Source organism: Gracilinanus agilis, chromosome 2, assembly GCF_016433145.1.
Source record: "Gracilinanus agilis isolate LMUSP501 chromosome 2, AgileGrace, whole genome shotgun sequence".
NCBI classification, from domain to species: domain Eukaryota; kingdom Metazoa; phylum Chordata; class Mammalia; order Didelphimorphia; family Didelphidae; genus Gracilinanus; species Gracilinanus agilis.
Window position 1 is genome coordinate 592,252,752 of NC_058131.1, and position 25,397 is coordinate 592,278,148.

Here is a 25,397-nt window from a genome sequence, read left to right on the forward strand (position 1 = left end):
TTTTACCATTTATTATAAACATGTTCAAGAACTGCTTACCACTATATATTTTAATGGATTAGATTTTGGCTAGCTGCTAACATGGTAGAATACTATATATTCTTTATAAACAAGTTGCAAAATGGATTTTCAAACAGGCCAACTTACCTTCCATTCTTTTCTCTTTATAAGAAATCAAAGTGGAAAATGACAAAGTATATATAAGTAGAGCCAAGAGTTCCCCTCCTCCTCCATATTAGAAAAGTATGGATCTCTTGGTATAGTTTTCAAGACTCTTTTGGACTTGAACTATACATCAATGGATTGTGAAATGTTTGGAGGAGTCTAAGATAGAAATTCATATAATTTGCACGAGATCATCACACTTGTCAGTTGATGACACTATGCATCGAAAGCCTTAAAGCATTTATACCAAAATAATTATATCTTCCTAGAATCAACACATTTTCTCTGGTAAATGTACACTGTAAAGGTTTTCAAATTAGCAGGAAAATAAGACTACTGAAAATTGGCTTTACATCTAAGCAAATCATTTTGTAGTTAGTATTTTGAAACCCAAGCTGAAAAAAAAAGGCAAATGTAAATGCATAACAGAGAAAACAACTAATAGACTTTTGAACCTTAACTAGCAAGAAAGATGAAACTCATATTTGCTGAATGTTTTAACTTTGCTTTATAATGATTTATAATGTTGTAGAAGACAAAAAGTAACAGAAAAGCTATACCATGTTAACAATATATTTTCTATTTTTTTAAAAGGAAGGCATTAGTTGTATTTTCCCTACACACTCACCCCCAGTCTCACTGGTAAATGGTTTTCTAGAAATTTTCAGTCAGACTCAGATAAAAATAAACCCTAAAGAAGTAGCTAAGGAGGAAAATGCACTCTAGAAGCAACTGAATTTGATACAATGATTTGGTTTGAGGGATTTTTTTTATTGTTATCCTTAAAGCAACCTCATATCTAATAACAAGGGACTTCCTTGGAGCTAAATCTAACCTCTGACATATGCATCAAATTTTAGCTGCAGGTGAAGAAAGCAAAAACAAAAGTATTAAAAAAAAGAAAAGAAAAGCCCTAAAATATATGTTTGCCACATGAAATCTCTCTCCCTCCCCCAAACCTTGTCCATGAAAATCAAGGAGTTTTGTCAAAGAGAACTCAAAAGTATGAGGGAAAGAATCATAAGAGAAAATATTAGAGCTATTTCATGACACACGAAATTTTGCCAGTGGTCAAGATTTTTGCTAGGAGATGCTTGAGTAAAATTAAAAGAAATAGTTCAAATTAAAATCACCAAGAAATAGCCTAAAGAAATATACAGCAAAATGTCAGTCATTTATGAGATTCTATCGCCATCTACAGGATTTTTCTTCTTTCTGAAAACTTGAGGTTTTGGCTATTGTGGTTATTTGATGTTTAGAAATGATTTTAAGAGTGAAGAAAAAGATTCAACTGTTATTTTTCCTTTAAAACCATAGGACTTTTATGTCAAAGGAAAAATAACCTATGAGATTTAAAATTAAATTTTCCATGTAAATTATTCTGAATGAGTTGTTCGTGCTCAACAGTGATTATTTTGAAAACCTAGGATAGTTTTATATAAAAAAGTTCCACAAACCCCTCTGCCTCCCATATAAACCCTTGATATAATTCTACCAAAAACTGTTGCTTTAGTAGTGGTACACTGTGTATATTAGGTGCTGTAAGGAAGAGTGATGATCCTAAGTCAAGGAACCTGGTTTCAAATTCCAGTTCAAGCCGTTATGACCTGACTGATGTTGGGAAAGCCAGAATTTCCCTTGGGTCTATTTCTTCATATGTAAAATATGGAGGCTGAACTAGATAACCTCTGAGATCCCTCTAAAACTATGACATTATGCTATTAGAACGTATTTCTAAGTTAGTATTAAGGCATTTGTTTTCTTTTATAGTTGAAAAATATACTAAGTTTTCTACGAAACATGCAGTAATTTCAATGTTGAATTTTTACAAAAATTGTTTCCTCATTCAACTTAGTAGAGAATATCATAACACAGTAACTTTAATGTTTCTCGACTTCTATTCAATCATCAATAAAATTCTACTACCTTTTTTAAAGGGTCATTCGGATAACTAAAAATGACAACAGATATGAAATTGAAACTTTGAAATGGTATTGTTATATAAGTTGTGGATATTATTCTACTATGATAATTAACTGAAAGACTTCTTGAAAAGATTATTAAAGAGACAGACTTGAATCCTGACCAATGCAAACTTTACTCACTTCCTTTCTTAATTATTTAAAAATTTCCTTCACAAAAGGATTAATATGGAAAAAGTGTTTTACATGATTGCAAATGTAATAGCTAAATGAGATTGCTTACTATCTCTGTAGGGGAGCAAGGAGAGAGGGAAGGAGAGATTTTGAGACTCAAAATTCTTCTTAAAAGATTGGAAAATGTTTTTATATGTACTTGGGGGGAAAAATAAAACTTAAAAATCACATATTTGTATGGAATCTTATTAGGATGGATGAATTGGCTACAGTTATGTAAATAAAGAGGTCACTAAAAGGGAGTCATGTTATAAGTGTCTAAAAAGCCAATTATGCCTTTGAGGGATCAGATGATCAAATACAGGACCTAATAAGGAAGAATATTGCCTATATGGTTAGATGTGGTCACTGTGACTACTGGTCATTTTGCTTACTTTTTTTTTCTTCAGGATCAAATTCGGATGGGGAAAAATTCAGAAATGTCTAAGCCTTTAAAATAAAAGGCCTTAATTAAATTTATTTGAATAAAATAAAAAACTTTTAAAAAGATTAATTTGTAGAAGAGCAGGAACACATATACACACATAAGTTTGCAATTAGTCAGACCTCAGTTTCTCCCATGTAACACACTAACACTGCTGGGTAAAGATTCCCAACAGTTATTTTTTAAAAGTCCAATAGGCAGGCATGGAGGAGAGAAGTATAAAACTGGAGAGATAGAAATTCAGGGTTTTGGATGAAAAGAAACATTTTTGTCTGCTCAACAAAATTGACTCCAACCTTATTTGGTAATAGTTCATAAGGAAAATCATAATTGTATGTTTTATTACAGAAAAGCATAAGATATAGTGAAAAATGATAAAAAAAAATCTAACATTTAAATAGGACTCTAAGGTTTGCAAGGAGTTTTACATATATTATCTCATTTGATCTTCCCAATAGCCCTGTGGCATAAGGCATTGTACTGTGAATCAAGAAGAGGAATTTAAGTTCTGGCTCAGCTCCTATGAAGTCACGTAACTTTCAGCAGGCATTTAATCTCATTGGGCCTCAATTTCCTTGTCTGTAAAATGAGAATATTAGATTAGATCTCTAAGGTCCCTCAAGCGATTACATTCTCTCCTCTATTTTTCTCAATCTAAAGCAGCAGGTGTTTTGTTGGAGTTTTTTAAAAACATAAATACTATGATCTTTTGCCTGACAAAACCAAGTGTCCTTGACAATGAGCTGAAAGATAGAATTAAAAGAGCCTGGGGAAAAAAACTGAAAACCTATCCTATTTAAACACAGGGCTGAAATCTTAAGGGCAGGCAAGGAGATGGAAAGGGGTAAAAATGATTTGCGTTGAGAAAACAGTCAGCAGTTTTCTGAAATGGAAGAATAAATGATAAAAGTTTTACAGGTATTTGGTTAAAACAATCACAAATTAGCTAGTCTTATCCACTTTAGTATTAGTTAAATATTACATGTATTTTTTTTTAAAAAAAGGAAAACAATGATTAGCATTAGGTAATTATCCAACCTTCTTCAATAATATTAGATCCATAACTTCAGATGACTAAAGCATCATAATAACAAAGATAGACTTTTCGGGGGGGGGGACGAAAAGGGGAAGGATATAGAGGCTTTATAAATCATAAATCAAATAGCCAAAGTGTAACACACTCTAGTAAACTCTAACCAGACCACAAAGAGGGCTTCTCTTCTCTTCATAAACATCAGATCAGGCAGCTAAAATTATTACCAAGGCTCTCTGGTAACTGTCACCTGTGGTGGGTATAATTATAGGCTACTGCTGCAAGCACGCCCACATCATACAGCTATAAAAGGACCTGCGGCTTGCCAAGACCAGGCAGACAATGGAGAACACACGCGCCACCTGACGAGAGCCCAAAAAGATCAGCCAGGGAGACTAATAAAAATGACAGCTTAGAAACAAACGACAAAGCTCTGACCACAAAAAAGGCAATATCAAATTAGCTAGAAAGGTAAGTGCTGAGCATGGTCCTTCAACAGGTTACAGCCCAAGGAGGAAATCAGTGATGGCTGTTTACACACACACACACACACACACACACACACACACACACACACACACACACACACACACACACGTCTTTAATATTATTATTCCTAAATATTTTTCCTTTGCACAAAATATTTGCACATTGAGGTATACACATAAAAAACACGGGGGGGGGGGAACAAAATCACTAATTCAGTTCAATATACAGGAAAATAAAATAATAAACCAAAACCAAATTTAGATGATGGTCATACAGGCTATGGATGAACTAGTCTCTTGATATCTACACACCCTTAATGCTGATAGATGCCTTTTGTCCATTTGTTTCATTAGCACCACCAGAAAGTGAACACCTTAAAGGAGTGGACTGTAAAAATGCAAATGATTATTTATTTTAGACTATCCAGAAAAGTTGAAAAATTCAAAGCCAATGGGCAGGTAGGTGGCTCAGGGATTGAAAGCTAGGCTTACAGATGGGCAGTCCTAGGTTCAATTTTGACCTACTTCCTAGCTGTGAGACACTGAGCAAGACACTTAATCTCCATTTTCTACTCTTCTGCCTTGGAACCAATGCAACTATTGATTTTAAGTCAGAATATAAAGGTTTTTTGTTGTTTTTTTTTTTAAAGAAATTCAAGACTAAGATGAAGGTCCTGTATTATCTCTGCATTTTATTTATTGGTGTTTTCTTGACTCTGTGACCCTTTTTTGAGGGAGGTCTTTCCTTTCCTTCCCCACATCAGACCCTTCCTTCCGAGGCCATTTTAATTTATTTCCATATTATTTTCTTATCTTTTATGTAGATAGTATGTTACAAGGGGTGTCCTCTATTAGAATGTGGACTGGGAGTTTCCGGGAAGCAAGTTTTTGCTTTTTTTTATATCCACAGGGCTCACCAGAGTGCCTGGCATATGGTATGTGCTTATTTAAATGCTTTTTAACTGACCAACCATAATAAAATTTATATAAAAAGTATTCGTGGAGTTAGGGGGGAGGGCGATGTATTTTCATCTTTCTATCTTTCCACAGAGCTAAATGTTGTATTCTTAGATACTGTGTATCTTCGATGTTAATACTCAGACACATAAAGCAGAATGACTAGAAAAAAGTAATATTCACCATGTTTCTCCATTCAGACAAAAAGTGATTTTCCTAAAATGTAGGTCCAATTATGTCCTTTCCTACTCAAAATCCTATGGCTCCCTATTACCTATAGGATCAAATATAAATTTGTTTGCAATTCAATGCCCTTCATTACCTAGTCTCCTCCTACTTTTCCAGCCTTCATATACCTTACTCTCTTCCACTTACTCTTCAATCTAGTGACACTAGATTCCTTAATAATCCCCAAACAAGATACCCCATTTCTGAACTCTATGCATTTTCTCTGGCTTTTCCCTTATGCTTGGAATGTTCTCCCAGCTCATCTCTGCCTACTGGTTTCCCTAACTTCCTTTGCATTTCAAATAACATTCAGTTTTCTACAGGAAACCTTTCCCAGTCCAATACTAGTATATTATCTTTTGTAATTATTTCCATTTTATTCTGTTTTTAGTTTGTGTACATTTGTTTATTATCTTTCTCATTAGATTGAGAGATCCTTGAGAAGCAATGACTGTCTTTTGAATTTTTTTTTGTATCTAGGTTGCTTAGCACAATGTTTGGAATACAGCACTAAATAAATGTTTATTGAATGAGCAACGGACAATGAACTGGATAATAAATAGACAAAAGGATAATATATTATTTTGTTCAGAGCTTTCACACTATTAAGCTGCTCGCTTTTGCAAATGCTTTCTGTTAAAATGCCAGTTTTTTTCTGTTTTTATTCCATTATATTCCAGGACAAATTTTTGGATACTACAGTCTCAAAAGAATCAAAATTCAGGTGCTCCAAGGGCAAAAGTTGGGAGTAAGTTGACTACCACATATTATATTCAGAAGTTAGTGACAAAGTAAAATAATATAGCTCAGTAAAACTAGAAGAATTGAGCTTCAGAAACTGCACTTACATTGGGGCACAGAGAAGGACATGTATGAAAGCAAACTTCTAATGATTTACTGCTGATGAATGATCCAAGAAAAGTTGGGGGAAAGAAATGGTGAGTAGGCTGGAAGACCTTAGCAGTTTATCCCTGGTAGTCTGGAGTCTCCCTTCGTACAATCTTTGTCTTCTTTTGTGTATATTATGGGTGATAAAGGTGAAGGGAAGATGATCTGGTGTTTTTGTGCCTTGTTCATGTTCCACAAAGCAGGTGCAATATGAGGTCTATAATAACTTATATATGCTCCAAAGTCACGACTCATAGTACATTTAAGAAAGGATCTGATTAATAATGATGTATCCTAAAGATTCAAAGAGTGTATTTTGGTCCTTCAAAACTGAATTCAATCCTCCATCAATAGGAAGACCACTCAGCAGTGGTGATTTTCATAATAATCTGCAAATATGACCTTCATATGTAAAGTTTTGTGGAAGCATGTATCGTCAAGGAAATATAAAAAAGGATTAAATATAACCTAAACTGGTACCCAGTGAAATATCAAAAGAATAAGAGTACTGACCATGTATACTCTCAGCTTAATTAATTGTGGAGGAATTGTGGAAAGATATGGATAAAAATTATTTAGGATGACAAAACATTTGCATACTTATGCAAAAAGGGACATACCACAACGGGTAAGATCAGTTTCTTTTTATATCAAAGTAAATGAGTATGTACTGAGATTCTTCTTACCCTCTCTAATTCATCTTCCACAGAGATGACAAAGTAATTTTTCTAAGGCACAGGAGTTACCATGTCATGTTAGTGCTTAAAATGCTTTCCTGTTACTACTAGGATATAATAAAAAAAAAAATCTACATTTCTGTTATTTAAGGCTCTCTATACAGCCTGGTACCTATCTAATTGTCCAATTTTTCTTTCATATTATTCTCTTACATGACCTTTAAGATAAATTGGCTTAATAGCTTTTTTCCTAAACTTGATACTCATAATCACAGAATTTCAGAGTTGAAAGGGACCTCTACTCCAATTCATTCGCAAAAATGAATAAAGTTGACAAAATACCTATGTTCATCGAGCCTTTGCTTAAAGACCTATGAGGAGGGGGAAATCCACTACTTCCTCAGGTGGCTCATTTTATTTATTGATAGCTATAATATTAGATAGTATTTCTTCTTATATCAGATCAAAATTTGTCTCTATTGTGTTCACCTAATATAACAACTTCATTGTACCCAATTTTCTTATCATGCCTTAGTACAGACATATACCTAGAATATATTTTCCTTATCTATCTTGAAAGAACCTTACCTCCTCCTTTAAGGGTCAGCTTAGGTGCCACCTAATGCACAAAGTCTTCCTTGATCCTCCTAGGTCTAAGTGCCCCCACCCACATCAATTTACTTAACATTTTTCTGTACAAACACCAAAACACAAACATACACCCTAAAACATAAGTTCTATAAGCTTCTTGAGGGTAGGGAAAGCCTCACTTTTGCTTTTGTATTCCCAAGTACCTAATAAAATGCCTTGAATATCATAATACACAATTTTTTTTATTAAATTGAATTGACTGGTATAATTCTCTGAATTTCCCAGGCTTATATCATAGAAGTTAGTATTTACTTTATTTGTATTTTTTTAGTCACACAGAAAGGAAGGGTTATTTTTATTATTTTATATATGATAAACTGTAATCTTAGAGTCTAAGTAAATGAAATGTAATCAAAGGTAAAATATTCTATTTACTGTGGAAAGTGGCTGGATATAGTTGAGGAAAACTTATTGGCCTCACACCTTAAAATCTGTTTCTAATTTTGTAACAACCTTTGGGGGGATTTAAATTTGACATAGGATTATGATTACCATTGGTATTAGGTCTTCAAATTCCAATTTTAATTGGCTCTTTTGCTGAAAAAAATTTAGCAGTGTGACATAGAATTTGACGTTCTGAACAAGCCAAACTGTTCATATCCTTAGTGAATCAAATATAAAATGTAAGTATACAAAATGTCTTCATTGAAAATGTCATTGTCAATCCAAAATGGGATAATCAAGCCTATAAACTAGTCATTTAAAAAAAAACACACAACTTTAAAAATTGTATCAAGGAAAGATGCTTGACTTCACTAATAATCAGAGAAATGTAAAATTAAATAACTGTGGAAACCTATCATAACCATCAAACTGCAGAAACAATAATTAAAAGCAACAAAACTCAACATTTGTAGTATTATGATGTACATCATTCCACTGCTGGTAGGATTAAAACATTTTGAATATTGTGGGGAATGGAATCTGATATTGGCCAGCAAACATTGCAAAATAATTACCCTTTGTAAACCAATAATTCATTTTGGTGCATATCCCTTGAAAATATTATCAAGATTAATGACAAAAGAGGGGTTCAAATGATTTATTAGGAGTATTTAATAGCAAAAGCAGAAAACAATCTAAATGTTTAACAACAGGTTGATGGTTAAATAAAATGTAATAAAACATGGAATACATGATTAGGACAAATATAAGGTATACAAAGAAATATAAAAATAGCTTCATAAAATAATGCAAAGCACAAAAAATCTTAAGTACAAATATATCACTATATGTAAATGGAAAAGTTAATTAAAATGAATGGACAAAGGATCCTAATGAAAATGCTATTTACATGTAGTAACATGAAAATATACATATTTTATGCATTGACATTAAGTGATATGAATGTACTTCAGCACAAATAACTTCTTTTGGTTACAGTAATATCTAATATAAAGGTTTTAATAAAATGTTTAATTAAAATCATTCTTACTTTTCCTTATGATGTCATTCCTCAACTTTTTGAAAAGGACTTTCAACAATTTTAGAGACCCTTTTTGCCTTGATAAGGAAGTAAGGATATTACTCAAAATTTTTAAAAAATCTAATTTATTTTAAAATCCCACAATAAGGAATAGATGTTACATTAACTGTCTGGAAGTTGTCAACTCAATTCTGTTTTTCAGTACACAAGAAAACTAAACATATGGAGCATTTAAGTAATTTAATTTAAAGTACAGTTAATAATTGAACTTCTAATTTGTGACTCGGGTACAACAACTATTTTAATAATCTGGATGATCATGTAAAAATGTATTTACCCTTCCCATATTGAATGTGCTAAAATAAGTGTAGTAAAGTCACTTGATATGATAATATTCTGCCTGGAACAAATCAATTTGGCTAAAAGGAAAGAAACATCTGTACATGAATCATTAAATATCATTTTAAAATGTTCCTTGCTTCTAATTTGACAGAAATTAGGTTTATATCAACCTCTTGCATCATAAACTACAATAAGCTCAAAATGGATACATGATCTGATTAATTATGGTCACCTCCTTGCCCAAATTAGAAGAATACCAGATCAGATACCTTTCATAGCTATGCCTGGGTAATAATTCTTAAGTAAATAAGAAATAGAGATAATCATGCAAATATAAAATGGAAGATTTTGATTCTATGTATTTAAAAAGCTTCTATACTAGCAAAATCAATACAACTAAGATAAGAAGGAAAGCTATTAATTAGAGGAGAAAACTTTTAATAAGATATCTCTTTTAAGGGCTGATATTCACAATACATGAATAATAAATATACATACAGGGTAGATAGGAAACACAGAGATAGAGTGCCAGGACTAGTCAGGAAGATTCTTTTTTTTTTTTTTTTTTGCCAACAAAACCCCAAATTTAGTTACAAAGAGTTGAATATGTCTGAAAAATAAATAAAAAACAAAACATGCATGCATACATACATTCACACACACTTGCATGTGTATGTATATATATGTATGCATGTATTTATGTATATATGTATTTATGCAGACCCAAAGCTTTTACCCCATTAAATAAGTGATGCAAGGATATGAGTGACCAGTTCTAAAAAAAAAAATCCCTGAAAACTATTAAGTATATAATACTGTCCCAAAATATAATAAGAGGATAGAAAATCAAAATAACCTTTGTCTTTATCTTACTCCTAGAAAACTGGAAAACATGAAAAAAGACAGGGAACCATCGATGTATGCTATTTTGAAATAATGTGTTCTAAAAGTCAGCACAGTTTTAATTTAAGCTTTAATAACTTACATAGCCATATTAATATAGTATAATCACAATAATACATCAGAGCTGTAGCTAAGAGTTGGTTTAAGTGGTCTAGAAAATAAATTCTAATTCTGCTAAGAAAGTGACTATGTCTAAAATCTTTTACCAAGAATGCTCATGGTGAGGTAAATATCTCAAGCTCGGCAAAAATAAAATGTTACTTGAGATCAAAATATTTGTAACAGCAATTATTATGGTAGCAAAAAACTAAAATAAAGTAGATGCCCATCCACTGAGGACTGGCTGAACAAATGACACATGAATGTAATTAAATTTTACTCTGCCACAAGAAATGATGAATATGAAGAATTCAGTGAAGCATGAATTGGACCAGTTGGCCAACTTACTTTGAAATCCAAAACTGTTTGAATCTGTGACTGGGGGGCAGCTGGATAGCTCAGTGGATTGAGAGTCAGGCCTAGAGACGGGAGGTCCTAGGTTCAAATCCAGCCTCAGACACTTCCCAGCTGTGTGATCCTGGACAAGTCATCTGACACCCATTGCCTACCCTTACCACTCTTCTGCCTTGGAGCCAATACGCAGTATTGACTCCAAGATGGAAGGTAAGGATTAAAAAAAAAATAAATCTGTGACTGTATGAAGTACAAAATCATTCCCTGATGATTTGTCAAAAAATAAAGAATTAACAAATATATACACATTCAATGTTCTTAGTCATTTTCTCAGCCAATTATTTTTTGAAGAATCTTTTTTCAACATCCATATATAACCAAAGTTAAGCTCAATTCAATATTAGATTACATTTCCAAAGCCTTGCTTTTAAAAAGGAGCAATTTAAGTCATAAGTGAAATAAACTTGATTGATCTCATTATAGTCAAGCAACAGCCCAAAAGAAAAGATTCACCTTGGCTGTGGATAGTTTCTGCTTATGGTCTTACCTGGAAAAGCATGAAAAGTGGCAGGTAATGATAGAAGTGCTTTAACAAAGTGAGGGGTCAGGTCTATAATAATAGAGGCTAGCTAACACTCATTGCATTATATAAAAGTTGAGATGAATGAGTAGAACTTTATGTCACTCCTAGACTATAATCTAGCAGGCAGCTTTGAAAGCTCAACACAGAGATAGGTTAACAATACTTTTCTGGTTCTATGGGATTTTAATAAGTATAATTGTAATTCCATTTTTTTCTTTCTAGCTTTAATTCCATTTTAAAATGGAAAAAAATATATAAACAGCAACAACAAAGACATTTAAAAAGTTTACAATGTCCTTTTAATTTTCAACAGATTATCTTTTTAATTCAATTACTATAATTTTTATTAAAGGCCATAATTATTGTTGATGCCTGAAATGCTGTCAATAGAAGGTGCAATTATGTTGCAAAAAATTGTAATCACAATGTGCAATGATGGATGATTCCTCAAATACCCTGTGAAAATTAACTTTAAAATATTTTAAAATATATTATTCATCTAACACTTCCAATGAATTTTTGAAAGATGCTTTTCAATAGGCTAGACAAAATAAAAATCATGTCAACATTACAATTTTACTTTAGGCACGTATGTAATGAAGTTGACATATAAGGATGCCAAAAGAACTTTGCCCTAAAATAAATGTCTCTATTGATGGAAATGTGCTCAGTTGTCTGACAATTCTGACACTCTAGAATTGTAAAAATAAAAAAGAAAGAAAAAGAAAAACAGAATAGACAGTAATATTTGTTTTAAAACATCTATATCAGACATTGTTGGGATGAGGTAGTGGGATAATGGTTTAGAGGAAACATGTAGAACCTGCAAGCTTAGTCAAATGCAGGCAGACTAACTTGTAAATAAGTTGATATTTCAATATGTAAAGAAAAATTAAACTTTTAGTATCTACACCTTTATAAATGACTAAGGATCCTTAAAGATTATTAAAATGTCATTTCTCTAAACATAGTTATACTCCATTTGTTCATCCCCTTTCAAAGGTCATATCTATTGAATATTCTTCTATTCCAAGTACAATGTTTAGAATCACTTATTAAAGGTGTCAAATATGTATTCCCTCTTGTCAGACCAACAATTCTGAAAAGCATACAAGTCAACTTTTCATTCCTTATGACCTCTATTGTCATATTTTTTCTCTTCAACTTGCTCCATTCTGTGCATTATTTTTTAAATAAGAAAAGGTCTATTTATCTTATAATATTTCCCTAATTATACACTCAGAAAAACATGCATCTATGGAAAATATACTGCCACTTCACAAATGCAGTGCCATACAATTAGAATAAAGTTGCTCTTCATCTTACTGTTGTTTTAAGCTTCTTTAAGTAATAGCTCATAATTGAAACCCTGAAAATTAAACCCTTTGATTACTGTTTTTAAAAAAATCAAGATGATCTATTCACTGTGCCACCTAGCTGCCAAAAATTATCTTCTTTTTCATCGATGTGTAGAGAGGATCCTGGATTTTTGAAAAAGTAAGTCAGCACACTGAAAACTCTAGCAATATCTATGATGCTTGAAAGGCTTCATGTATAGGTCTGGTAACAGTTATGTATTTGCTTTCTGGACATCAGCTTGTCTGAGTATGGAAGGGCTTATTTTCATTAGTCTGACCATTTTGGTAATGAATTTTTTGACTATAGCAAATCCATATAACCAAGATACATATAATGGATTTTTAGATGATTTATAAAAATTAACAGGATGGAGTCAAGAAGATCTCAGTTCAAATCCAGTCTCAGATATTTACTAATTCTGTGATCATGGGCAAGTCATTTAACCTTTGTTTGCCTTAATCTACTGGAGAAGGAAATGGCAAATCATTCCAGTGTCTTTGCCAAGAAAACCCCACAAACAGTTTGGTCCATAGGGTAACAAAAAGTCAGAAACAACTGAATGACTGAGCAAGGACAACAAAAACATTTGTACCAGGGACTGTATTAAATATAATCTCATTTGATCCACACAACAACCCTGGGAGGTAGACACTATTATTTCCTAGATTTGCAGATGAGGAGACTGAGGCAAACTGAAGCCCTAGCTATACTCAAAAATTATATAAATACACACTCAAATATACAGACTTATTTCTGTTGTAAACTACAGTGTCCCCTGGTAGCACAAAAAATAAAAACAAAATTCTCACATGACTATGCAAAAGCTCAGACAAAACATATATCAAAATGATAAGAATTTTAAGAGATAAGAGAAAATGTTTTATTTGTAATTACTGATTTCCCTACAAGTTATATTATATAATGCTTGAGAAACATGGTTTGGTTACATATAATCTAATATTAATAGCTGGAATATGTAAAATATCATTTTATGACATCCTTGTAATCTGAAGTTAATCACAAGGTAAAATAGCAAAAGCAGAATGATATTAACTAGAAAGAAGGCAAGAAAAAATACAAAACAAAACAAAATACTCCTTCAATCTTATTGTTTTGAAGTATCTTTTAGATACTTTAGACTTTAGATCTTTTTGGGGAGGCTAGAAATGCATTTAAAAGGAAGGCCCATGTTACTCTCAATTTAGTGCACCAAATATTAGCCAATGTCAGGTTTTAATTTTTTAACTAAGGATAAATTATTCTTAGAATGTATTACCCTCATGCAATTTCTAGTATAGGGAGGAAAAGACTCTAAAAATGATCATATTTATTACATTTCAACTTAATACTTTGCCCAGGACAACCAAGAATTTAGTCAATAATTTTTAAATATGAGACATTTTAAATATAAAGAAAGTGTCATATTATTGAATAAAAAACCTACAACAGTAACAACATCTTGCATTTTGTATTTAAATCATGTAATGGCAACAGTAAAGATGCTTCTATTAATCAGGAAAATAGCATACGCTAAATAGTGAAATGAACAAAGAGGAAAGGCCTCTGGACTCTTTCAAAGGCCCCTGAGCTGGTGTGCAAAACCAAAAAATTGTTTGGCAAAAACAAATTAGCATCAACTAAAGTAATGATTGACTATATTTCATGTATCAGGTATATTCTTCAAACTTTTTTACTTGAATCCTCAAGTGCCATTTAGTGAATGATATGTCCATATGGTTGGTAATAATATGTGCTACTGATGGTCAATGAAACTTCAGTTGAGAAATTATCATAAAATTAGCCATTTCAAATGAACTTTAGAAATTGAAAAAAGGGAAAAAAACATATTAGACCTATTCCCAAGTCTTCCATTCTATTACAGCTAGAAGGCAAGTGGGAAATCTTTACTTATAGGATTATCCAACTTTTTTTTTGTTTTAAATAACACATGATAGAAATAACTCACTGCACCTATTGTGACATAACCATATTTTCATGGGCATAATTGCATCTTTGTTAAATTAGGCTTTTAGAGACCACCAAAGCTATTTGTCCATCTTTAATTCTGAATTCTGTGATCTTGAAAAATGTTAAAGTTACACTGTGAATTGTTCTTTTCATCCTGGCAAAATTGTTACTGTTTAGCCAAAAAACAAAGTGGATTACTATCAGAAGGAGGCAAATGACCATGTCACCCATTAATCAGTATTTTAAAATTTTTCCTACAGAAATTCCTTTAAGGGTCACCATATTTCTCTTCCCCAAACTCTGGTACTTTAAACTGCAATATACGTAACAAGTAAAAACCCTCTACATCATTTAGGGGCTAGTGGACACATGAAGTAAACAAGTTTCATATTTCCCTGTGCCTGCGAGTTAATGCAATTTTATGCTAGAGTTGAGGGGGAACCTAAAGTAAGAAACTAATCACTATGGGTAAGTGGCCACCAACACAAGAAATGTAAGGAATGAAAATCAGGGAAATAAAGACAAGAATAGAGAAACATTGATTAACGATCATACTAAAATATTTTCTTGAAACCAGTATCTTTGGCAACTTCAAAGTAGCAACAGATAAACAAACAAAAAATAATAATGTCCGACTTAACTGAAGGCAAACTGACAGTATCTTCAGCCAGATAAAACAAAATATCAACTATGGAAGTAAACACAGCCCATCCTCATCAAAAAGGAAAGACTTAGAATTGTTCATTACAACTTCAAAACCACCTTATTCCATGGGACCTTGATTCTAAATAATGATACATTGTACCAATGTCACTTCAAGTTTTTCAACTTTAAATAACTAAATTGGATCTACGGGAGAGGACAATTAACATTTTTTGACATATGACACATATTCTCATCTACTTTTTGAAGATGAGTATATAACGGCCCAAATATATATCCATTGTCATTGAGTTAGTTATAAAGTGGCAAAGAAAGAATTTGAATCCATGTCTTCCTGACTCCAAGCTTAGCCCTCTCTTTACTATGTCACAAATGTGCGTGGGATGAAAATAGGATCGTCAGTAATAAATTGATCCCAAATTGCATTAATTCTCCAGAAAAAATTAGTATAATTATTGATTGCCTCCCTGCTCCACCCCAATATTGCTTTGGGATACACACACACACACACACACACACACACACACACACACACACACACACAAAACACATATACAGATGAATAAATTGAAAATAACTTAAGGAGAAAAAAGCACTAAGAAATAGGATCAGGAAGTATTTCACATCTGAGGTGGTACCTGAATGAAGGCTTAAAAGAAATTAAGATTCGGTAAAGATGATAAAGGAGATCTGCATTTCAGGCAGAGAACACAGTTCATGCAAAGGTAAAGAGAATGGAAGGGGCATGAGTTCTGAAAGCAATTTTTCTTGGAATGTAGAGGATATAAAATTATGGAAAGGTAGGCAGCCCTGAGATTTGAAGGGCTTTAAATGACAAACAAGGTTATTTATATTTCATCCTAATGTCAGTAGGGATCCACTGAAGACTGCTGATCTGAGAAGTGACATGGTCAGATTTGTTCTTTTTTTTTTTTTTAAACCCTTAACTTCTGTGTATTGGTTCCTTGGTGGAAGAGTGGTAAGGGTGGGCAATTGGGGTCAAGTGACTTGCCCAGGGTCACACAACTGGGAAGTGTCTGAGGCTGGATTTGAACCTAGGATCTCCCGTCTCTAGGCCTGACTCTCAATCCACTGAGCTACCCAACTGCCCTAGATTTGTTCTTTATGCATATTGATTTGGCATTTGTGTGGAAGACAGACTAGAGGCATATAAAACTAGAAGGAGGAAGGAAAGTCTAAATAAGAAGTGATTGGGATCTAAGTTCAGGGAGGAATGTGAACGGAGTAAAAGGAAATGATTCAAAATATATATTGTGGAGATAAACTATATAATGGATATGAAAGGGTATGTCATGAAGAGAGAAGAGCCAAGGATGATTCCAAGGTTGTAAACCTAGGTTCAAAGGACATGGCACCTTCAATAGAAACAGAAAAATTGAGGGGGGCAGTAATGATTCCCATTTTGAACATACTGTGTATAGATGCTAATTAGTACATCCAGGAGAAAATATCCATTACTCAATGATGTGGTATTAAAGTTCAGGAAAGAGATTCAAAATGAACTATCTTTATCTACCTTGATATCATCTATCTATGAAAATATAGATGATTTTCATGTTCAGTTAATAATTCCCAAATATCTATATCCTGTCTCTATCATCTATCTATATTTCTATCATTCATCTTTCATCTATCTAGATATCTCTTTCATTAGAGATATCTCTATATATATTGTTCTCTTTAGACATAAATATCTATATTAAATATCTCTCTAAAGATCTATTTATTGATATAGATAGATAATAGAAATTGAGCCATATATCTTTATCTCTGAGATATATCTAACTTTAATATAGAGATATATCTCTCAATAGAGAAAGATACATAGATAGATGATATAGATATATGAATATTAGGAAATGATCTGGCTAGAGGTAAAAAATTGAATCCTGATGAAATTACCTAGAGATAATCTATAGAGAGGAAATAAAAAGGATAGATTCTTTAGGAATATGCCCATAATAGTGGATAAGAATGTGGTATATTAGAAAAAATTTTGGATTTGGATTCAGATGACATGAGTTCAATTTAATCTCTTTTGTTTATTACCTTATTGACCTTAGGCAACAGACTTAAAGTTTTTGAGGGGTGGGGATCCTGTTTTGTAATTCATAAATTAGAACTGTTGGATTAGATTACCTGTGAGGTCTCTTCCAACTCTTAATGTATGATCCTGTGATCTAACAAATGATCTTGAGAAGGAATAGTTCCACAGTTGGAAGGAGAACCAGGATAATGTCACAGATGCTATGAGAAGAAAGAGTATCTAGGAAGAGGGAATGATTGACAAAAGCTGCATAGGTCAAGTAGCTGGAGAACTGAGAAGAGTCTATAGAATTTAACAATTAAAATATCTTTAGGAACCCTGGAAAAAACAATTTGAGTACAAGGATAGGTTAAAAAGACCATTACTATGGTACTGAGCAATCCTACATAGATGGAAATATCACTAATATGGAATACTTCTCTAAGATGCTAAGTTAATCAGGCCATTTTACTTGATTTTGATACTTAAGAATAAAAAAATATTTTCTGCTTTCTGCAACAAGGGAAGACCACTTACCATGAAGGCTATTATACTCCTCAATGTAGATTCCCACTGGAAACAGCTTTTAAGAAACTGTACTGTATTCCATATTGCCATAGTGATTTTTTTCACACGATCAACATCCCTTGATAAAATCTGATAAATGGTTAGAAGAAAACAAGAAAAAGGAAAGAGTTGAATGCAAATCCTTCTTTTGCATCCATTTGTATGATAGTTTGTCCTATATTTTACACATTTTCTGATTCCTTCTCTTTTAACTAAACTTTGAAAACAATCCTTAGATTTCATCTGAAGTTTTATTTCTGATATCTCATCATTCACAAGGTGAAAAATACTTAAAGTATTCAAGGATTCTTCTGAAGGAAAAATTCATATTTTTTATCAGTCACTATAAAAAATGCTTTTTACATTGATAAAGCCATTAGGAACTGCTGGGTTTTATTTGTTTGTAAAGACATTAAAGGGAAGAGAGCTTTACCATGAAATGTTCTTGAGTTCTCTGCCTGATGCAACTGGTAAGAAGCAATGTCTATAATAAATGTCATAGTAGGTAAAGGTTCAACCAGGGAAAAGGCAAGAAAAAAAAGAATTAAAGTTATTATATCTTAACATATATCACTGGCTCACCAAAACAGAGAAAGAGGAAGCCTAGTGTCATAGAAGGGGGAAAAAAAAGAGCTGGCAGCTAGTAAACCTGAATTATGATTGTAACCCTAACAGTAAATTACTGTGTGTACTTGCCAAAGCAACAGAACTTATCTTGACCTTAGTCTCTCCAAAATCAGGGAGTTGAATGAGACAACTTAAAGTTCTCTTCTAGCTCTTTCATTTCATAATTCTATGACTTCTGTCCCAGTGACTATTCAAAATCTGCTCATTAGAGTTGTTTGGGTTTTTAGCATGTTAAAAAATAAAATTTTAAAAATATGACAAAATTGATCATAAGTTCAAATAAATTTAGAGCTAGGATGAATCTTAAGAAATCATCTAATCAAAATACTTTATTTTTAAGTCGAATGAATTAAAGCTCAGACAAGGGAAGAGATTTTCCGAAGGCCACCCAGCTAGTAACAAAACAAGACCTAGAATGTCCCAACTTCTACATAGGTCAGTGATTTTTTATTTCAATTTGTTTGAAAACCAAATAATTCATTTTACTTTTACAATTTTTATATTCAAGTAAATTTAAAAAGCAATAAATATTTTTAAAGTCCACAAGTTGTGATTTAAGGAATTTAAGAAAATTTAAGAAAATAACAAGTTACTTGAAACAAATATTCGATATTATGGTGGTCTTGACAAAATTTGCTTAATTTCAGAAGACATTCCAAATTTTTAGTATGTGCACTTTATGGTTTTTTAGAAACCCAAAGGGTGATAAGATGTCATTGTGGATATTTTTAACTATTTTATGTAATCCACAGCTGTTCCCTACACAGGAAATGGTGGAAGTAATAAACACTTTAAAAAGGGACACTTTGTTCTTTGTGATACAACTGAAGAGAGACAATAGGTACAGAATAAAATCCTGAATTGTCTCTGAATAGGATAGGGAGGGACTTTGAAAAAGAATGCAAAGGTCACAGTAAAAATGTGGTACTTCCTTTAGCATGACCTTATCTTCACTTTTCTTTGAAATGATGAGAGAGGAACTAAGTGCATCAGCCAGAGGAAAGGTATTTTGTTCAAAAGAGGGCAGAAAGCCACAGCATTTAACCCTGTACTCAAACCCAAAATAGTCAGAGACCATGGGTGAAGATCATACTGAAGAATCATTAACTGACCCTTTGCTATACATTCTCTTCTCCCACACTGTTAATTTAGTTATTGACATCATGGCCATAAAAGCTTATTAGTTTAAAAGGACCATCAATAAAAGACTTAGATAGGACAATTAAGGCATTAATGCAGGTGATTAATAAATCAATAATGACATGTTCCTTAAATTATAAGAAATGAGAAAAAGAGAGAGGGAGAGACAGAGAGACAGACAGAGGGACAGATAGAGGGAGAGAGAGAGACTCATGATTTGATTACTTCAATTTAATCCAGTAGATTCCTTTTTCCTCCTCTCATTCTCTTCTCTCTCATCCCTTCCCTTTTCTCCCCCTTTCTTTAACACCCTGGTGAACACCTCATTGAAGTTATAGCTTTCAGGTACTTAAAAAAAAAAAAAGAAAAACACCAAATTGCAACCTATAATGCTAAGTATACAAATAAGAAGATATTGACCTACCTTTTTGGAAAGTTTGCGGCTATCTTCAACAAAGCGCTTTTCTCTGGGTGTAAAGGTTCTAATGCTTGCTTTTACCTAAAAAAAAAATATATACATATATATATATATATATATATATATGAAATGGCAGCTTTTACACTAACTTCTTTTGCAATAGACAAATTTTTAAAACAGAAATTACTACATTTTGACAGTCATGTTTTTTGGGTAGGAAGCATCAATAAGTAATGGACCTACAAGGATAAAGCCAAGGCCTGAGAGGAAATCAGAACATTAGTACTGCCCTATAAGCTTTTCAATGGACTTGATTTAGTGACACCTTTGGGCAGGTCAAGTTGGAATGCAAGATTATTTAAAATTATCTCAACACTTTCCTAAATCAGTGGAAGCTTTTTAACTACAGTTGTACTTAATGGTCCTAACCCTAAACATACCGTTAACCAAACTGACCTCACAACTTCTAGCAACAAAAAGTCAGTTCTTGATATTTAGTGTAAGGGGCAAATTAATTTTGAATTCTAGGTCCTTTCTCTATATATTTCTGTTATTTTTCATAGGACTGAATTATAATAAATTGAATTATTGGTGCTTTCAAAAGAATATATTTAGTTTCAGATTGGTTATACTCATTTTTAAAATTAATTCATTCTTTTTCTACTTGAGTATTTATCATTAAGATAGAAATGATCAGAGCTATACTAAAGTATAGAGGGAAAAAGGAAACATGCAATTTCATGGTGGCCTTTGCAGAGCATGTATTGATAGGGAGAGAGGGAGTTAGGGAAAGAGGAGTGAATATTGGTGGCCTAGAGCCCAAGATGTTCTCTACAGTATAATCATGGACATTTTCTTGACTTCTCTTTTGGATGAAGGCCATTCAAATACATGAGACTGAGGAAAGATAGGTGCCAATTGTTAGACACCAATTGTAAATTAATTTGTTAAATGAAATTGTAAATTAAATTGTGAAACACTAAGTATAAAACTAAGTATTGAAAGAATTACTTAAATACACTGAAAGTATGCATGTGTGAGCTGTGATACTTTGATTTAACACAGTAGCTTTTACTCTGAAGCAAAACAGGAACAATTTTTTTTTTTATGAAACCTTCAGGTACCCCTGAAACACACTAGATAGGCATGGTAGGTTTGTGCTAGACTGAACAATAAAACTTTAAGTATACAAGGATCTCAGCCTAGATAGGAGTAGTAGATATAATCTAATCTTAAGTACCCTTTTGTCTTAGAAGTTTCTCCCACCCAATCTAGTCCCTCCCAGTTAATTCCACCTTAGGCTGAACTCTTCCCTCCCTGGTAAGGTTCCTTTTCTTTATTCCCCAAAATATATGTTAGACTCCAAGTTCTTCAGTTCCTTGGAAATTCCCATGATGGGCATTCCCATTTGTGGTGCATTTTCCCAGAGTCTCAGAGCTTAGTGTAGTAAGGTGGTATGTCTCCCTTGTCCTGATTAAAGACTTGTTCTTTTGTAACTACTTTGATGGTTCTATGTTTTTCAAGGTTGACAACAGGCAAACTTTAATAATTGGGTCATCTCTCTCACTGCTCACAATATAGCTGACAATAAAGTAAGCAAAATAATTTTCTTTTGTGACAGACATTGGAGCTTTAAGAACAAAATAAAATGTTCACTCCTCCTTTTAAGTGCAACCAGGTTTGGGATGATTTACGTTTGACTTTATATCTAATGGCCAATGCCCCACTGGAAAGTGGGTGCCAAAGAATTCCATAGATTGGTTATGGAGAACAGGAAAGAGGAGCTCCATATAGACTTACCGGATTATATATGACATCCATTTCCAAATAAATAACTCCTTTTGAAGCTTGTTCTAAATCTTTATTCTTCAGTACATAGCAACTTTGCTGCCCATCTCTAATCTATCATGAATAAAAGATAAAATATATATTGATGAGCAGTCTCTCTTCTGGGTTTTAAATGGCTACCAAAAGAGTGTCATCTCTTCAAAGTCGAAAATATAAAATGACCACCAATGGAACAAATATTAAACTGCAGATTAAACCTATTACAATCCAACTTTTAATTCCACACTGATGTAGTTTGTGGAGCTACACTACAATAATAACCAATCTGAAAAATCTGCCCTGAAAGCCAATGTGTTAATGGAAAACAATCAGCTTACTTTATTAGCAATTCAAAATGAGAACTTATCTTCTAAAGATCCAAAAGGTCACCAAAATTTTGGTTTATTAAAAAAGAACAAGTTTGCCATTAGCCAGGGCACAATCTAAATTAAATAAATAAATCAACACAGCTAAAAGTGAGGTGTAGAACAGGTTAGAAATACACCATGTCCTGATAAACATTCAAAATAAACAAATCCCTCTGATAGCTTCTTCCTGCCAGTATGTGAAATCAGTTCCATGCACTAATCTGACTGTTGGCCCCAGCACATTAGACATCTATGAAAAACATCTCCCTTACCATTTTGGAAACTATTTGGCTCAAGTTAAAGGCCTTCGCTCTTCAAATTTGATGGCACCAATGTTTTTATTATACACAGTAGTATATGTATTGATTAAACATTTGGCTTTTTAGGAAGCAGACCAGTTAATTCTAGATGGTAGCACATAAAGCTGCAACTCACCAAACGCTCCATTTGGGATCATAATGATCAAAGATTAAAGATAACAGGGGAAATTTGAGGGCATGAAATTTCAACCATATTTTAAATGACTATTGCTGTCAATGCATGAATTTAGTACAAGTGTTCATATAAACAGTGGTGGAAATGAGTTAAATAAGTCACTAGGGAAAACAACAATTTCACATTACAAGGGAGAGGTCATTTTCCTTTCCAAAGCCACCCCACCTCCCTTGGATTTCAGAGCTTTTCAGCAGAAAGATAGTTTTTCTAGCCAGTGGCTAAGAGGAAGAAGTGCCCCATAAAAAACTGTTATCCTTCCTGAACAGTGTTCAAACAGGAATCTGAGTTTCTGTTTTTATCCACAGTTTCAGTTATTGAACATGGGATCTTTTATGTCTGAAAAAAAAAAAGTATGACAACATGCCAACTTGATTTTAACCTACCTTTGCTCTGATTTAAGCTACAGTCATATCACATTTGCCTGGCAATTCCAATCAGTTCTGAAATGCTACGTGGGGTCAATTTGGACAACTTTAAGGATAAAAATTCTTAATGGGAAAAAACCATGACAAAGTAGGGAATACGGTTTCTGATTTCCTAAGTAACTGTTTTTTTCCTTGTTTAGGATTGAACTATTGCATCAATGTGAAGTTGCCAATTTTAACTTCTAAGCCAAAACCTGGATCACTTTATCCTTTAGTGAATTAAGTTAGAGAAATATTCCACTATTTGTGTTCCTACCAAACTCTCCTTTTTTTAAGTAGAAAGGACAGAATTGACAAAAGTGCTGCCCATTTACCTTGGGAATTATTTTGCCATAGACTTATAAAAAGCATTTTGAAATATATTTTATACTTAGTTATTCAAACTGCAAAACAATAGCCAATAAAATACATAAGATATTTCCTCATTTTTCACTCTGCTTTCTTTGGTGGAACTTTAAACCCTAGGGAAAAAATTCTGGGGCATCCTAGCTCCCATAATTCTTATATGTATGCTTTTAAACATAAGGGGGGGGGGATCGATGAGTTCACAGATTTTCAATTCTAAGTTTTAAATTAAAACATCCCAAATGATTTTAGAGCTAAGAGATAAATCACTTCTATTAACATATATTTATGATAGCCAAAACTACTAAGTCTTCAAACTAAAATTAACTGCAATATTTCTGATGACAAAAGATGTAGGCGAATTTTGCTAGTTTTCTGGAACTAAATTAACACTAAGTTAAAAAAAAATCTCAAGCCTATGTTCAAAAAAGGGTGTTACACATGATCCTCTGATATTATAATGGAGTTTAATGACTGACATTAAAAACTTTTAAGACCTGGCTGTCCCACTAATTTATATAACTTGGAGCACCCTCACTTATTCTTTCTGGATCTCAGGCTTTTTCATTTGAAAAAATGATTATGTTAGGCTAGACGATCCTTTTCCAGCTTTAATAGTCAGTGATTCCAGGATACAAAATAGTTTTCATGTATATACATGTTCTGGATTCATTAATTTGCGTGACAAAGTTAAGTGGTCATACAGATCCCTACACAAAAGAGATTGGTGTCCAAGGACACAGAAAACATTCTCTTTTCTTAGCTGGAACATTTCTTTTGTGCTAAAAGTTATCATTATCCTTCATTTAGAATTGCATTGATGCAAGCTATCACCACCTGATTCAATGGGGAAGATAATCAGAATTAATATCAAGGAATAAAACTATCAGCTTGGCTTATGTAGGAAAGATATGCAATTATAGTTCAATCCAACACTAAAGATTCATATTAATTTCTCAGTTGTTTGACCTTCATAAAAAAAGAGAATAATTGGAAATAAGGTAACATTACTTCATCAGGCACCTTTCACTGAACACAAAAGGGAAAAAAAACAGTTTAATGTAGCAATGGTATGATAACCTAGTTTGTTCCAGCTGATGCACAGTAGAAAGTCACCATCCTGTTGAATGCAATGAGAAGAGGTTATAAAGCCAAGCACAGTAAAGAAGAAAATGAATCAAATCTCAGTTGGTAGGTAGGTCACATTCTAGCACAATTTAGAATCAGTATTATTTTCAATGATATAGGGACAAACCATATGATAATAAGTAAGAAATGTTAATAAGGGCACCATGGTGTTGCTTTTATAGATCTGACTGTGTGTTTTTGCATTTATATTAAGGGCAGAGTAGTTAGCCTCCAAAATTATGATGGAGAAAGTCTGTCTATTAGAATGTGCAAACCTCCAAACTTACAACCAGTAGTGGAACTTGGGTAAATATTTAATTGGAAATGCAAATGCAAATTTAAAGCATGGATGTTTATTAGGTACAAGCAATTCTAGAAAAATTGCTCTATAAACCTAATTAACTGAAACTGTTGTAATAGGCACAGCTAGTTACTGTCCCCACAGATGCCCATGGAATGTGATAGATTCACAGACCAACAAACTTGCCTTATAGCAAAGCATTGGCTTTTTATACCTTTGAACCTTTGGCAAAATAGTATCTACTTTTTGTACTCCTTTTATCAGAAAATTTAAACAATCCTACCTTAAAGATGGGGTTTAACAGCTAATGCATTAAAATGTGACTTTTAAAAAGGTATATCAATT

General features: G+C 32.8%; 1 protein-coding gene across 1 annotated transcript in view; it reads right to left on the reverse strand.

The window, feature by feature from the left end:
• Positions 1 to 25,397, reverse strand: part of MCTP2 (multiple C2 and transmembrane domain containing 2) — a 185,918-nt gene that overhangs the window by 57,761 nt on the left and 102,760 nt on the right. Inside the window, exons 13-15 of the mRNA XM_044660134.1 lie at positions 21,964 to 22,065; positions 20,170 to 20,244; positions 17,949 to 18,068 (exon numbers count right to left, since the gene is read on the reverse strand). Coding sequence (XP_044516069.1) covers positions 17,949 to 18,068; positions 20,170 to 20,244; positions 21,964 to 22,065 — 297 coding nt within the window. The remainder of the gene's footprint in view (positions 1 to 17,948; positions 18,069 to 20,169; positions 20,245 to 21,963; positions 22,066 to 25,397) is intronic.